We start from the raw sequence: 12,020 nt of genomic DNA on the forward strand, positions 1-12,020 counted from the left end.
TGGAGCTGATAAAATGGACAATGAGCGTAGAAACAAGGAGGTGGTCATAATGTTATGCCTGATCGGTGTAGAATGTTAGTGAAAAGCTAATTTGATTTCTTCAATTTCATGGCTATTAAATACACGTGAAAATTCTGCCTCCTCGTGTTCAGTAGGCGATTCTGACAGATGGTAATACACTACAGGAAGTGTAGGGGGCGATAGAGCTTCTGTTGTATAGTCACATCATAATAGACGAAACTGTCAGATGGAACGTGGAATGATGGTTCTTCAAGCCAGCACTGTTGATGATAATGATGATAATTAATCAATTATAGAATAACCATTAATTGCAGCGTCTAATGTAACGTCACACCTCCTCTCTTCTTTTGTTTTGCACAGTCATCCAGTGCGGGGCTGAGCAGAACTACAGAAGCTGTCCAGTCCACTCCAGTGGCGCCGACCGCTAAATCCGCCGCAGAGCCGCAGAGCACAGAAGCCGCGCCGGCTCTTCCAGAGCTTCTGGGAGACATACCGTTCACCTTGGCACCACATGTCCTGGCCATGCAGGCCGGCCTGCCCCTCATACCAGAGTTCGTCCTGCCTCGGGACATCAACGAAAACCTGGCCAGCTTCTGTTATGACTTCACTCTGGAAAACTCAGTGCTCTATGAGCCATGAAGCCTGTCAGTTGATCTAAACACTCCTAGGCCTTTCTTAGAGCAGCGGTTTGGCTAAATTTAGATTTAGATTTACACTGTTTTCCCCCTTCTTACCCTAAATGTGGTCGATCAGCATAGACATGTTTGGTGTCTGAAGTTTGCTTCTTTAGTTTTGCGCTTGGGCTCTAGGGCTAATGTAGCTAATGAGTAATGGAAGTTTATAGCCCACCGATTAGTACAAACTGCGAACAAACGGCCTAAATCAGTACGCACATCACACTTATCTAAAATACACTGATCTGAATCAGACTCGCTTATGTGGTTTCAGTATAAACAGTATATGTTTCTGTCCATGTTTATAGATAACAGTATGTCATACAGTCAGAAACCACATAAGCAAGAACATTCAACTCGACACGGTTTGAAACAAGTATGGTAACTTCAGCTGCTGTCACACTAGACATTTGCACTTCATGTTGCCTTCTGAAATAGGCGTGACCAAGGCTGGACTGGAGGATTGATCCGATGCAAAAACACAAAAGTGTGCATAATTATACCAGATGATTATATACTTATAAGAGCACAGTGCTGCTCGCCGAGTTGCAGCAACAACGTGTTGACCAGACCTTCCCAACCCCCAAGCTGCAGACCGAGACCAGGCTGTGGATCGTTTTTTACTGGGCGTCAGCAGTGAAGCTGTGAGCTGGGGGGGAGTTTGTAGCCAAACTGCTGAAATCCACTACTTTATTATCATTACTGTACTTTACACCGATCAGGCATAACGTTCTGACCACCTCCTTGTTTCTGCGCTCATTGTCCATTTTATCATCTCCACTTACTATATAGGTGCACTTTATTGTGCTGGTACGAGTGGATCAGACACAGCAGTGCTGCTGGTGTTTTTAAACACTGTGTCCACTCACTGTCCACTCTATTAGACACTCCTACCTTGTCAGTCCACCTTGTAGATGTAAAGTCAGAGACGATAGCTCATCTGCTGCTGCACAGTTTGTGTTGGTCATCCTCTAGTCCTTCATCAGTGGTCACAGGACGCTGCCCACAGGACGCTGTTGGCTGGATATTTTTGGTTGGTGGACTATTCTCAGTCCAGCAGTGACACTGAGGTGTTTAAAAACTCAAGCAGCACTGCTGTGTCTGATCCACTCAGACCAGCACAACACACACTAACACACCACCACCACGTCAGTGTTACTGCAGTGCTGAGAATGATCCACCACCCAAATAGTACCTGCTCTGTGAGGGTCCATGGGGGTCCTGACCACTGGAGAACAGGGTAAAAGGGGGCTAACAAAGTATGCAGAGAAACAGATGGACTACAGTCTGTAACTGTAGAACTACAAAGTGCACCTATATAGTAAGTGGAGCTGATAAAAGAAACATGGAGGTGGTCATAATGTTATGCCTGATCATTGTACATTATTCTGATAGTATTTTTTAAGCTTAATACTTGACATTAAAATTTTTCTAATTAAATTTTGTGATTTTATACATCATCTCTATTGGCTCATGTATGTATGTAGGATGCTATTAGCTGCTTTCAGGTGGTGGCTACAGCAGGTGAAGGGGTCAAAATTGAAGAAATTGACAACATTAAAAGTTTTACTGGGGCTACAAACACAAAAAGGCCACCAGAGACCAGAAAGAAAACAATACCAAGAAGAAAAAGCATCATGCGGTTATAAAATATGACATAATAGAAAAATACATCATGACTGGGGACACTAATGCAGCAAATCCAGCGTGTGTGGTGTGCAGAGAGAAGCTAGAGAGCTGCCCAGTTACTGTATGTTTGTCAGGAACGGCAAAACATATCATAAGCATGTGTGTTGCAGCATCATTGCCCAGCAGTGTCAACTGGTGAGGTATTAGCTTCTATTACTTGTTACCTTCATTAGCCTCATAGCTCCAGTGTAAAACTAAAGAATCAAACTTTAGACACCAACCTTGTCTAAACTGATTGACTACATTTGGGAAAAACAGGAAAACTGTGTAAAACTGGCTTTTTGCCAAGCTGTCTCACCAATTTGGAGTTTGCACGGTTCAAACACAAGGATGAGATGCGAAGTTCGAATATGAAGTGTTTGCTTTTATGCGCTCTCAGGACTTTTTGAGTGAAGTGAGTATTTATGGAACAGAAGAGCTGTAGCATGATGTTCTGTATCTTAGTTATTAAGAATTTAAAATGATTTTTCATTTGTATTTATTTCTGTTGCATGAGAAAATCATATGTGCGATGAGAGAACTGGGAGTATTTTCCCACTTCATTTTGTTTCCGACACTACACTGTATCGCATGCATGCACAGCTGTTTTACGAACTTCTATTAACTTATTGTTTCGAACTTTTCTGCCAAATGTCTGTTTTCTTTCTTGGCTCACCGTTAATTCCTATATTTTAGCATTTCAAAACCACAGGTACAGATTAAGAAGCTCTTGCAGGAATACATCTGAAGACGTTACAGAAAAATGCTCTTATTAAATATATATTTGGGGCCATGCAGGCACCTCTGGAAACATGACTTTTAAAGCGCTTCGGAATGAGAATTGTTGAAGTGCTACTCTCCATGAAATATCGCTTCTCATTTTTTTTCCCCATGTTGGGTTTTTGGTCTCATTGTTACCGCACTGTTGTCATTGTTTGCTGTGGACATTGTATGTCTTTGTTTATGTGTACGTGTGTTTTGGATTTCATATGCATGCTTTTTGGACTGGGTTAGGGGTTCAACACTGTAAGCGAATCTCTCTAATTGAACAACAGAGCAGCTTTTTTAACCACAGAACACCCGAATGAATTTCAGTAGTGTTTATTTTATAGACTATACAGTAGAATTTTTGGAATGACTGGCTGGGTTTCAGCACAGTGCATTCTACTGTTTACAGGTCATGGAAAATGAACAAAGAATGGTTCTTAGGTTCTTCACTTGGTTTGTGGCGTGTATTACTTATTCCCATATCTAGGCCTTTTTCTCTGTGGTTCGAGTGGATTTTACATTGTTTCTAACTACTTTCTTCTACAAGGTACTCTGATGATATTAACATACATAAAGATCTGCTCATTATTATTGTGTTTGACTGTCTTTAGTCTGATCTGTACTGAGTCTTTCAAATGAATATACTTTCCACAGTTCAATTTTAGTCATTTTTTGGTCTCTTATTCCGTTTTTAGGTTTGGTTTAATTCTGAATTGTCAGTTCAGAATTAGGTAGATACTGAATTACCTAAGAGGTCCCACTGTGTTGTTCTTTTTTTGGACTTTTTTATTTATTTATATACCTCAGTTTATTTTTGGTAGTTACTTCTACTTAAGTCGATATACCCCCGATCAGGCATAACATTATGACCACCTCCTTGTTTCTACACTCACTGTCCATTTTATCAGCTCCACTTACTATATAGGTGCACTTTGTAGTTCTACAGTTACAGACTGTAGTCCATCTGTTTCTCTGATACTTTGTTAGCCCCCTTTTACCCTGTTCTTCAGTGGTCAGGACCCCCATGGACCCTCACAGAGCAGGTACTGTTTGGGTGGTGGATCATTCTCAGCACTGCAGTAACACTGACGTGGTGGTGGTGTGTTAGTGTGTGTTGCGCTGGTCTGAGTGGATCAGACACAGCAGTGCTGCTGGAGTTTTTAAACACTGTGTCCACTCACTGTCCACTCTATTAGACACTCCTACCTTGTCAGTCCACTTTGTAGATGTAAAGTCAGAGACGATAGCTCATCTGCTGCCGCACGGTTTGTGTTGGCCATCCTCTAGTCCTTCATCAGTGCTCACAGGACGCTGCCCACAGGACGCTGTTGGCTGGATATTTGTGGTTGGTGGACTATTTTCAGTCCAGCAGTGACACTGAGGTGTTAAAAACTCCAGCAGCACTGCTGTGGCTGATCCACTCATACCAGCACAACACACACTAACACACCACCACCACGTCAGTGTTACTGCAGTGCTGAGAATGATCCACCACCCAATCAGTACCTGCTCTGTGAGGGTCCATGGGGGTCCTGACCACTGAAGAACAGGGTAAAAGGGGGCGAACAAAGTATCAGAGAAACAGATGAACTACAGTCTGTAACTGTAGAACTACAAAGTGCACCTATATAGTAAGTGGAGCTGATAAAATGGACAATGAGCGTAGAAACAAGGAGGTGGTCAGAATGTTAAGCCTGATCGTAGTTGTAGTGTAACTCATGCAGTCTGACTACATTCGGTTTGGAAAGTTCCGTATCTTCAGCTCAGCCTGAACTAATATCCTTTTCATTGGCTCCGATTAGCCAATCGCAGAGTTCGGCCTAATTATTATTCACTCTCTCCACCAATCAGCGGGGCGCTAGTACACCGTGGCTCCTCCCCCATCCCCCTCAGTCACTGTCTGTCATCTGGAGTGCAGTAGAGCTACAGGGGTGTCCAGACTGTCGACTCCGGATTACATTTCTTCAGTTTAAACTTTATTTTCTCGTCCCAAATCGTGCCTGAAACCTTTCTCAAACTAAAGAGAAGTATCGCTTATAACCTCCTATGAACTTCTTTGTCATATCGGTAATGCAGGAAACGAAAACGGTGCACTTTCTTCTTTTTCGATGAGGATCGCTAGGCAGATTACAGTGCTGGGAAAATGTAGCTGCTTTCTATGAGTTCGTTCACCAAAACAACCTTAAGGCGCTTAGAAACCTAAAACCTACACTGTTTAATAAAGAAATCGTGCCGACTGCTCAGAACAGGTACCAGTGAATAAATAAGACAGCATATTTTTGTAGTTTTGTAGTTGCTTTCTCTGTATTTTTTTATAGTGATAGTCATGTCAGCATCTTCATCTGCCAACTCGACTCAACATCATCATCATCATCAGCACCGGGCCAAGCGCAGCACCGCCGGTTCCCCCTCCAACCCTTTACCACCACCATCATCATCATCATCGTCATCATCATCATCCACCAACGGCAGCCGCCTGCAGCCCATCCGTGCCACGGTGCCCTACCAGCTCCTACGTGCGAACCAGCCCAGCCCAACCCGTTCCCCTTCCTCCTCTTCCTCCTCCTCCTCCTCATCCTCCGCCGTCTCACTCGGCAGCACCGCAGCACCGAAATCCTCCAGCCCCAGCCCGAACCTGAACCCGGCCGGACACGGCGCCGCGGAAGCCGGGCTAATCCCGCGGCTCAGCCGCTCTCCACCTGAGCACCAGCGGGGCTCACCTGAGGAGGGTCGCCCCACCTCACCTGCTCTTAGAGGTACCGAGATCAAGATCTAATGCTCCTTTTTGGTGGTGCAGTAGCTCATATATGTCGTCGGTGTTGTTGTTTTAGTTCAAGCATCCGCCAGCTTCGAATTCCCCGTTCCACCTTAAATGGTGCAGCAGTTACGCTCTGAAGCCTGAAGCTCCAGAATGTAACTGCTGCGCCGTTTAAGGTGGAACGGGGAAATTCGAACAAGCAGCTGACTTCAGCTTCGTATCCCTTCGTGAGGGCTAGCTTCGGGCTAAGTCGCTTGCTTTAATTGGGTCAAACTGTTGGCGGGGTCTTGTTTTTTGTTTTTCGGCGCCTGAATGAAACGAATCCCCCGCATTTGGCATTTTTTAGAGAAAATATGAAGATGGTCTAGCAGAACACGTCCGTTTCTGCAGCGGTTCTCTCATTTCATCTCCGTCTGTGCGGTTGGTATTTGTTTTCTCCTGCATTTGCTGGTTGTTTAAGGCTAAATTAAAACTCGAGACGTGTTTTCGTCCACCGTAAAGACTCGAAATGGGTTTTATTTCCTAATTTTATGCGCTGCTTTTCGCCTCGTCTGAGGATGTAGGTTATAGTTCAAACCCCCATTTGCGTTTGCTGGAGCCTTGGCTAGGTTAACGCTAGCTAGCCTTAGCCATGTAAACATTAGCTCCCCTGCTCGAATTGCTGGGCTGTAATGTGAAAAATACCCCGTTGTAAATGCATAAAGCTCGATTTCTCCACTGCTTATGGCTGTAAGAGGGCATCGTGTGAATGAAATGGTTTATTTTGGTCAGAATGGAGATGACCAGGGGATGGAGATGACCATGTTTACAGGCAGAAAGATGGACAGGTTGGTCACAGCCACAGAGGGCCTGGTTACAGTAACAGTTTGGACATAGTGCTGAATATTAACATGCATTTCATACAGTCGGCAAATCTTCATCCATATATGTTGATGTGAGGTGCAGCAGACACTGTTTTTGCGGTTGTCATGGTCTTTGAAGAGAGTAAAGACCCCTTTTGAAGGGGAACTCCAGCAATTTTTCAAAATTTGTGCATAATTTAATGGCTATGATGTAACCAAAGTCGTTCAGAGTGGTTTGGTGTGAAACGCTCTGCTCTAGAGAAACTTACAGAGTCAGAATCGTTCACAGTGGTGGTGATAGGAACCAGACGTCCACCTCTAAAAGCTCCCTCACAGAATGTTAGTACACGAAATGGTTATGAATTCACTGCACTGATGTCTGAGACGTTGTTTTGTGATAGTTTTATGATAAAACACCTTGTTAATCCATTGGTTTGAATCTAGTCATGACAGAGGAGTCCTTGTAGGGTGTTGTGAGGCAAAATAGTCCCCAAAGAAAACTTATTTCAGATTTTCCTCTATTTTACCATCATCATTCCATATAAAACCTCAGAAGACTCGTGTAGGTTCACTGGTGGTTCTGGATAGTAAATAAAATGTCTATATTTGTGTTGTAGTCATGGCGACCCCTGTTTCCTATCACCACCACTGTAAAGACATCTGAACCATTTCACACCAAACCACTCTGAAGCACTCGGTTTACATCACAACAACAGAATTATCCTTCCTTTTTTAAAAAGTGGTGGAATTCCCCTTTAAGAGGTCAGTCATTGAATCCAGTACTGCACGTATTGATGTCCAGCCCAACCATTGTGATGGATGTTTGAGTTGCTCTTATTATGAAGGGAACCCAAAAGCATTGCTTTGATCTCTTGATGTGAAATGAACCACGAGTGAAGCTATGAATGAACACTAACCTTATTAAGGTGTCCCGTCCTTAAAGGGCAGTTTCACTGATGTTTAAAAAAAAAAAAATTCTGCATTAATTAGTCAATAAGATCTAAAACGAAGTCTTTCAGTGCGGTTTGATGTGAAATGTGTCGTTCTAGAGTAGCGTACCAAGTCAAAGTTGCTCACAGTGGCAGTGATAGGAACCAGATGTCTGAAGAGCTTAATGCTTTAAGAAGCTCTCTCATAGAAAGTTATTATATGAACTGGTTGTAAATTAGCCGCCTGATGCCTGAAACGTTGTTTTGAGGTGTATTTTTGTCAGGATTACTGTTATTTTACCATTATCGGCACTCAGAAGACACGTGTAGGTTCACTGGATTTGGACAGTAAATAAAATGGCTGTATTTGTGTTGCAGACATTTTGACCCCTGGTTCCTATCAAAACCACTGGAGCGGAACCAGAGTCTGTTAGTTTCTCTACAATGAACCATTTCACCTCAAAATCACTCTAAATGACTTAGTCTTAGTGGTTGAATTGCACTAAAAGTTGGAAAGAATCAGTAGAATTTCCCTCAATTATGAATCCATGCTGCTTTTAAAGTATTCCTGATGTCCACTGCAGTGTGTGTCTGTTGCCTTGGATGGATATGATGACGCTCGTCTTTGGCCTAAAGGCGTCTTCCCTCGCTCTGAACTTGAGCTCCAGTGAACCGAGGGGGGTGTTCCTTGTCTGTATCCAGCTGGAGCGATTAGATGTGTATTTGTGTAGTAAAAATATGTGACTGTTAAACCAGTTTTGCTGTAATTAGATAAGTGCTTCCTACTAGGGCGAAAACTTGCAGTATAGGCTCCAAAATGGGGCCTTTGTATGACCATTTAATTATTTAAGGCCTATATTGTTGAGAGTGATTTCATCCCACACAAACCAGCTGGATTTGATTTTGCTTAGTCTGTTTTGATGCAAACCTCTTGTGGCGCATTGAGGGTCGTGTTTGTAGTCCCAGGGGACGATATGGGCGAAATACCACTAATGATTGTACTGTTATGTGTTGTGATTACAGTGAAACTTTCAGTATACTAAAACGCATTGATGTGTGGGGTCTGCGGGGCTGGTAATAACATTCAGTACTCAGTACTACAGAGTACTGAGAAGTTCCAATGTCACTCAAAAACAGGAACCAGTATTGAAGGTATCGGTATCAAAAAAATCAGAATAATGATCAGCACTATTTGTTGGATCATGCAGATACAACCTCATCTTCAGTAGGATAACGAAAGTCAGTACTTTTAGTGTGTAGACTGAATTATTTCAGCTTTACTTTGTGCCAGTAAGCCTGTTTGGTGTTTGGCTGTCTAAATTACACTGCATTTCGCCGCTGTCGGAAGAAAACCTTGTATCTCCATTTTGGTTGTTTTTCAGTTTTTGGCATAATTTGAAAAGGCCTGTTGTCCTTTACATTGTATGTAAATTTCATGATGAATGGACCAATAGAAACGGCCCAAAATGACTTGGACAAAAACTCTGGTTCCATTGACTTACATTAAAAGTAAAGTATGTTTTTTCCTTCTCCTGTAAAGTTGTCATTTTGGAGATATTAGATATTTTTCTTCTGACAACAGCGATATGCCTTAGGGCCCAACCGATTTGACAATTTTATGGCTGATACCGATTTTCAGATGAAAAATTCTTATAACCAGTAATTTCCAATATAATTTTATATTTATCGCTGTTGTCGGAACAAAACCTCGTATCTCCAAAATTGTAGGAAAAAACCCACTTTACTTTTAATGTAAGTCAATGGAACCAGTCTTTTTTCCCAAGTCATTTTGGGCCGTTTCATTTAGTCTATTCATCATAAAATTTACACACAATGTAAAGAGCAACATGCATTTTCAAATTATGCCAAAAACTGGAAAACGTCAGTAATGGAGATGCAAGGTTTTCTTCCAACAACAGTGATATATTTTTTAATGTAATACTCCTGTTTTAGTTAAACGGTGCTTTACTGACTGATCTGACTGACTGAGTTACCCAGAATGCTTTGTGCTTTTGGTTTCTGTTTATTACGTTGTTATTTTTCTTATTTTTCATTAGTTTTCTTCATAAAAGGTTTCGAGTGCTACAACGTTGTTCTGTTATATATTATCTGTTATGCTAAAGCTGAGATTAGATGTTTTTGGAACATTTACTATGATGCTGTTTTGTGTTCAGCTGTTCAGCCTGCGTTGATATCATATAGTTAAAGAGATGCTCATATTGTGGCACAGCTGTCTAAGGTTTTGCCCTGCTGTCAGTAGATTTAGGTCCGACCCCATTTCTTAACTGAGCTACAAGGGGTAGTGGTTGAAGTCTTCCCTCTGAAATGGGACCCTCAAATAAAAAGAGCATCACTTCATTAACAGCTACTAGCGCTGCTCTGTAGGTGACCCTGCCAGTCTGCAGTGACAGCAGAGGAGGGTAAAGTTCAGCTCCTCACTGCTGGGCTTTAGTTACATTTAGGGCATCATATGCTTTTAAAGAGGCGGGATGAGACAGTCGTTTATCGCCCACCCCTAATTCTTATTTCTTAATTTTTAATTATTATATTCGTTATATGATGCTGAAATCAGCTATTCTCCAGCTTCTCGTTCAGTTTTTGATTTTGCACCATTTAAGGTGGAACGGGAGATTTAGCTAGCTAGCTAAAGAGACATCAGCATACTATTAGCAATTTTAATACTTGTTATGAAGAAAAGGACCATAATACATTGAAATGACATTAAACTGAGATAATACAGTGGTTATTGTCATTTTTAATGGAGAAAATTCTCACATTTGTGGGTTTCTTTGGTCTCTTGTTCAGCCGTCCTAGCATTTTTTCTTTTTTTTTCCTCATGTCACTCTGTTTGGAGTCTCTGAAAAACCTCAGTTTGGGCAGCCATGTGGCCCTAACACTTCGCCGTGCCCCTCCATCTCAACAAGAAGCCGGGACACCCCACCCCCTAGTTGTGACCGCCCAAAAGGGATGGCTAAGGGCTAAGTGGTTGGGCCGATGGGTGAAATGGGATTGGGCCTTAGAGTTCGAATCCTGGCGGTAATTATTGCCAATTTTACCAGCCAATACTGATAATACTGCTAATGTCAGCCAACTGATATATCAGTCGGGCCTTGAATGAGTCCTTTTTATTAGTTTGTAACCTGTTGCAGTCAAGAAATACACCCACTTTCAATTTGTCGAAGAACGAAGGATAAAATAAATAAATAAACAAATAAATAAATGTATGTTCGGGCATCTGAATTGGTGTTAATAGTGGAAGTTTTTGAGTGATTTCCAATTCAAATCTTAAGCATCTGCGGTTGGTCGGGATGTTGACAGCACCCAATAAAACAATGTCATTTTTTTTACTGGACTCAGTTACGTATTCCAGCCTTCAGACCAGTATTGCGATAACAATGATGGAATGATATATCGTGCAGCTCTGCTTTAGTAGTATATTACCCGTGGATGGAGGTGAGATACGCCATGAGCCTTTGCAGTGTTGTTTGCTTTAATTGCTTGCAAGGATGTCATAAAAAAAACCCAAAAAAAACAACTGACCACGGTCGGGTGACGCTGAAAAGGTCCCATACAAGGCCGCAGTCACCGAGGCACGGACGCGGGTTACATTCCATCACATGACCTTTTCTGAAACTTTAAGAGGTGACCTCATCCGTAATGCCAGACGCACCCCATCAGCTCGCTCTCCCACACAGTCGATACCTTTCATTCACAACTCCCCTGGGCACCGTGCAGCGTCTCGCTGGTGAGGAACAGTGGAAAACACTTTGGCAGATCCTCATTTGCTTACAAACACTTTTTATTTTTCAACTCGTCGCCGCGAGTCTGCGTGTATCTGGTTGCTGTCTGTTTCACGGTTCTCTTACGGTGCTGCGTTGCTCGAATGTGCTCAATACACAGGGGACAGGGTGTGAAATGTGTTTTTATCCCTCCCTGGTGTTTGTCTTCTCTTTGGTGAGACTTTTGGTTAACCTGAATTTCACTCTTTCACGCAAATCCGGTCAGGATTTAACCATTTTCTCATCTGTAATCAGAAAAAAGTGGGTTTTTAGTGATACTTATTCGTGTTTGAAGCACTGTCCCATCAACAAGGTGTCTTTGAGGGTCTGACGTCTGCTCTCATGGCTGAGATGCTTTTGTTATAGTTCGCTTTTGGGATATTAGCCTTTGCGTTGCTGATGTTGCAGAAGGTTGCAGTATGCAAATATCTCTCTAACCAATCACATTATAGCTGCGTTCCTAAGTCTAGGCTGCGTTTCTCGGCCGCTATATCATAGAAGGCTGTTCCAAAGTAAAGGACCCTTCTTATACAGCCTAGAAATGCAGCCTACGTTTGGAGTGATTTCAAGGACGCATCAGA

At 42.5% G+C, this 12,020-nt stretch overlaps 2 protein-coding genes across 4 annotated transcripts in view; both read left to right on the forward strand.

Moving 5' to 3' along the window:
• Nucleotides 1-1,502, forward strand: part of umad1 (UBAP1-MVB12-associated (UMA) domain containing 1) — a 33,202-nt gene extending 31,700 nt beyond the window's left edge. For all 3 annotated transcript variants that reach the window (XM_036565947.1, XM_036565946.1, XM_036565948.1), the window contains exon 4: nucleotides 382-1,502. In XM_036565947.1, the coding sequence (XP_036421840.1) occupies nucleotides 382-660 (279 nt within the window). In that variant the 3' untranslated portion in view covers nucleotides 661-1,502. The remainder of the gene's footprint in view (nucleotides 1-381) is intronic.
• A 3,285-nt stretch (nucleotides 1,503-4,787) lies between these two features.
• glcci1a (glucocorticoid induced 1a) overlaps nucleotides 4,788-12,020 on the forward strand; it is an 83,745-nt gene continuing 76,512 nt past the window's right edge. Inside the window, exon 1 of the mRNA XM_036565950.1 lies at nucleotides 4,788-5,887. Coding sequence (XP_036421843.1) covers nucleotides 5,458-5,887 — 430 coding nt within the window. The 5' untranslated portion in view covers nucleotides 4,788-5,457. The remainder of the gene's footprint in view (nucleotides 5,888-12,020) is intronic.

The sequence above is a fragment of the Colossoma macropomum genome, unplaced genomic scaffold (assembly GCF_904425465.1).
Source record: "Colossoma macropomum unplaced genomic scaffold, Colossoma_macropomum, whole genome shotgun sequence".
Classification (NCBI taxonomy): domain Eukaryota; kingdom Metazoa; phylum Chordata; class Actinopteri; order Characiformes; family Serrasalmidae; genus Colossoma; species Colossoma macropomum.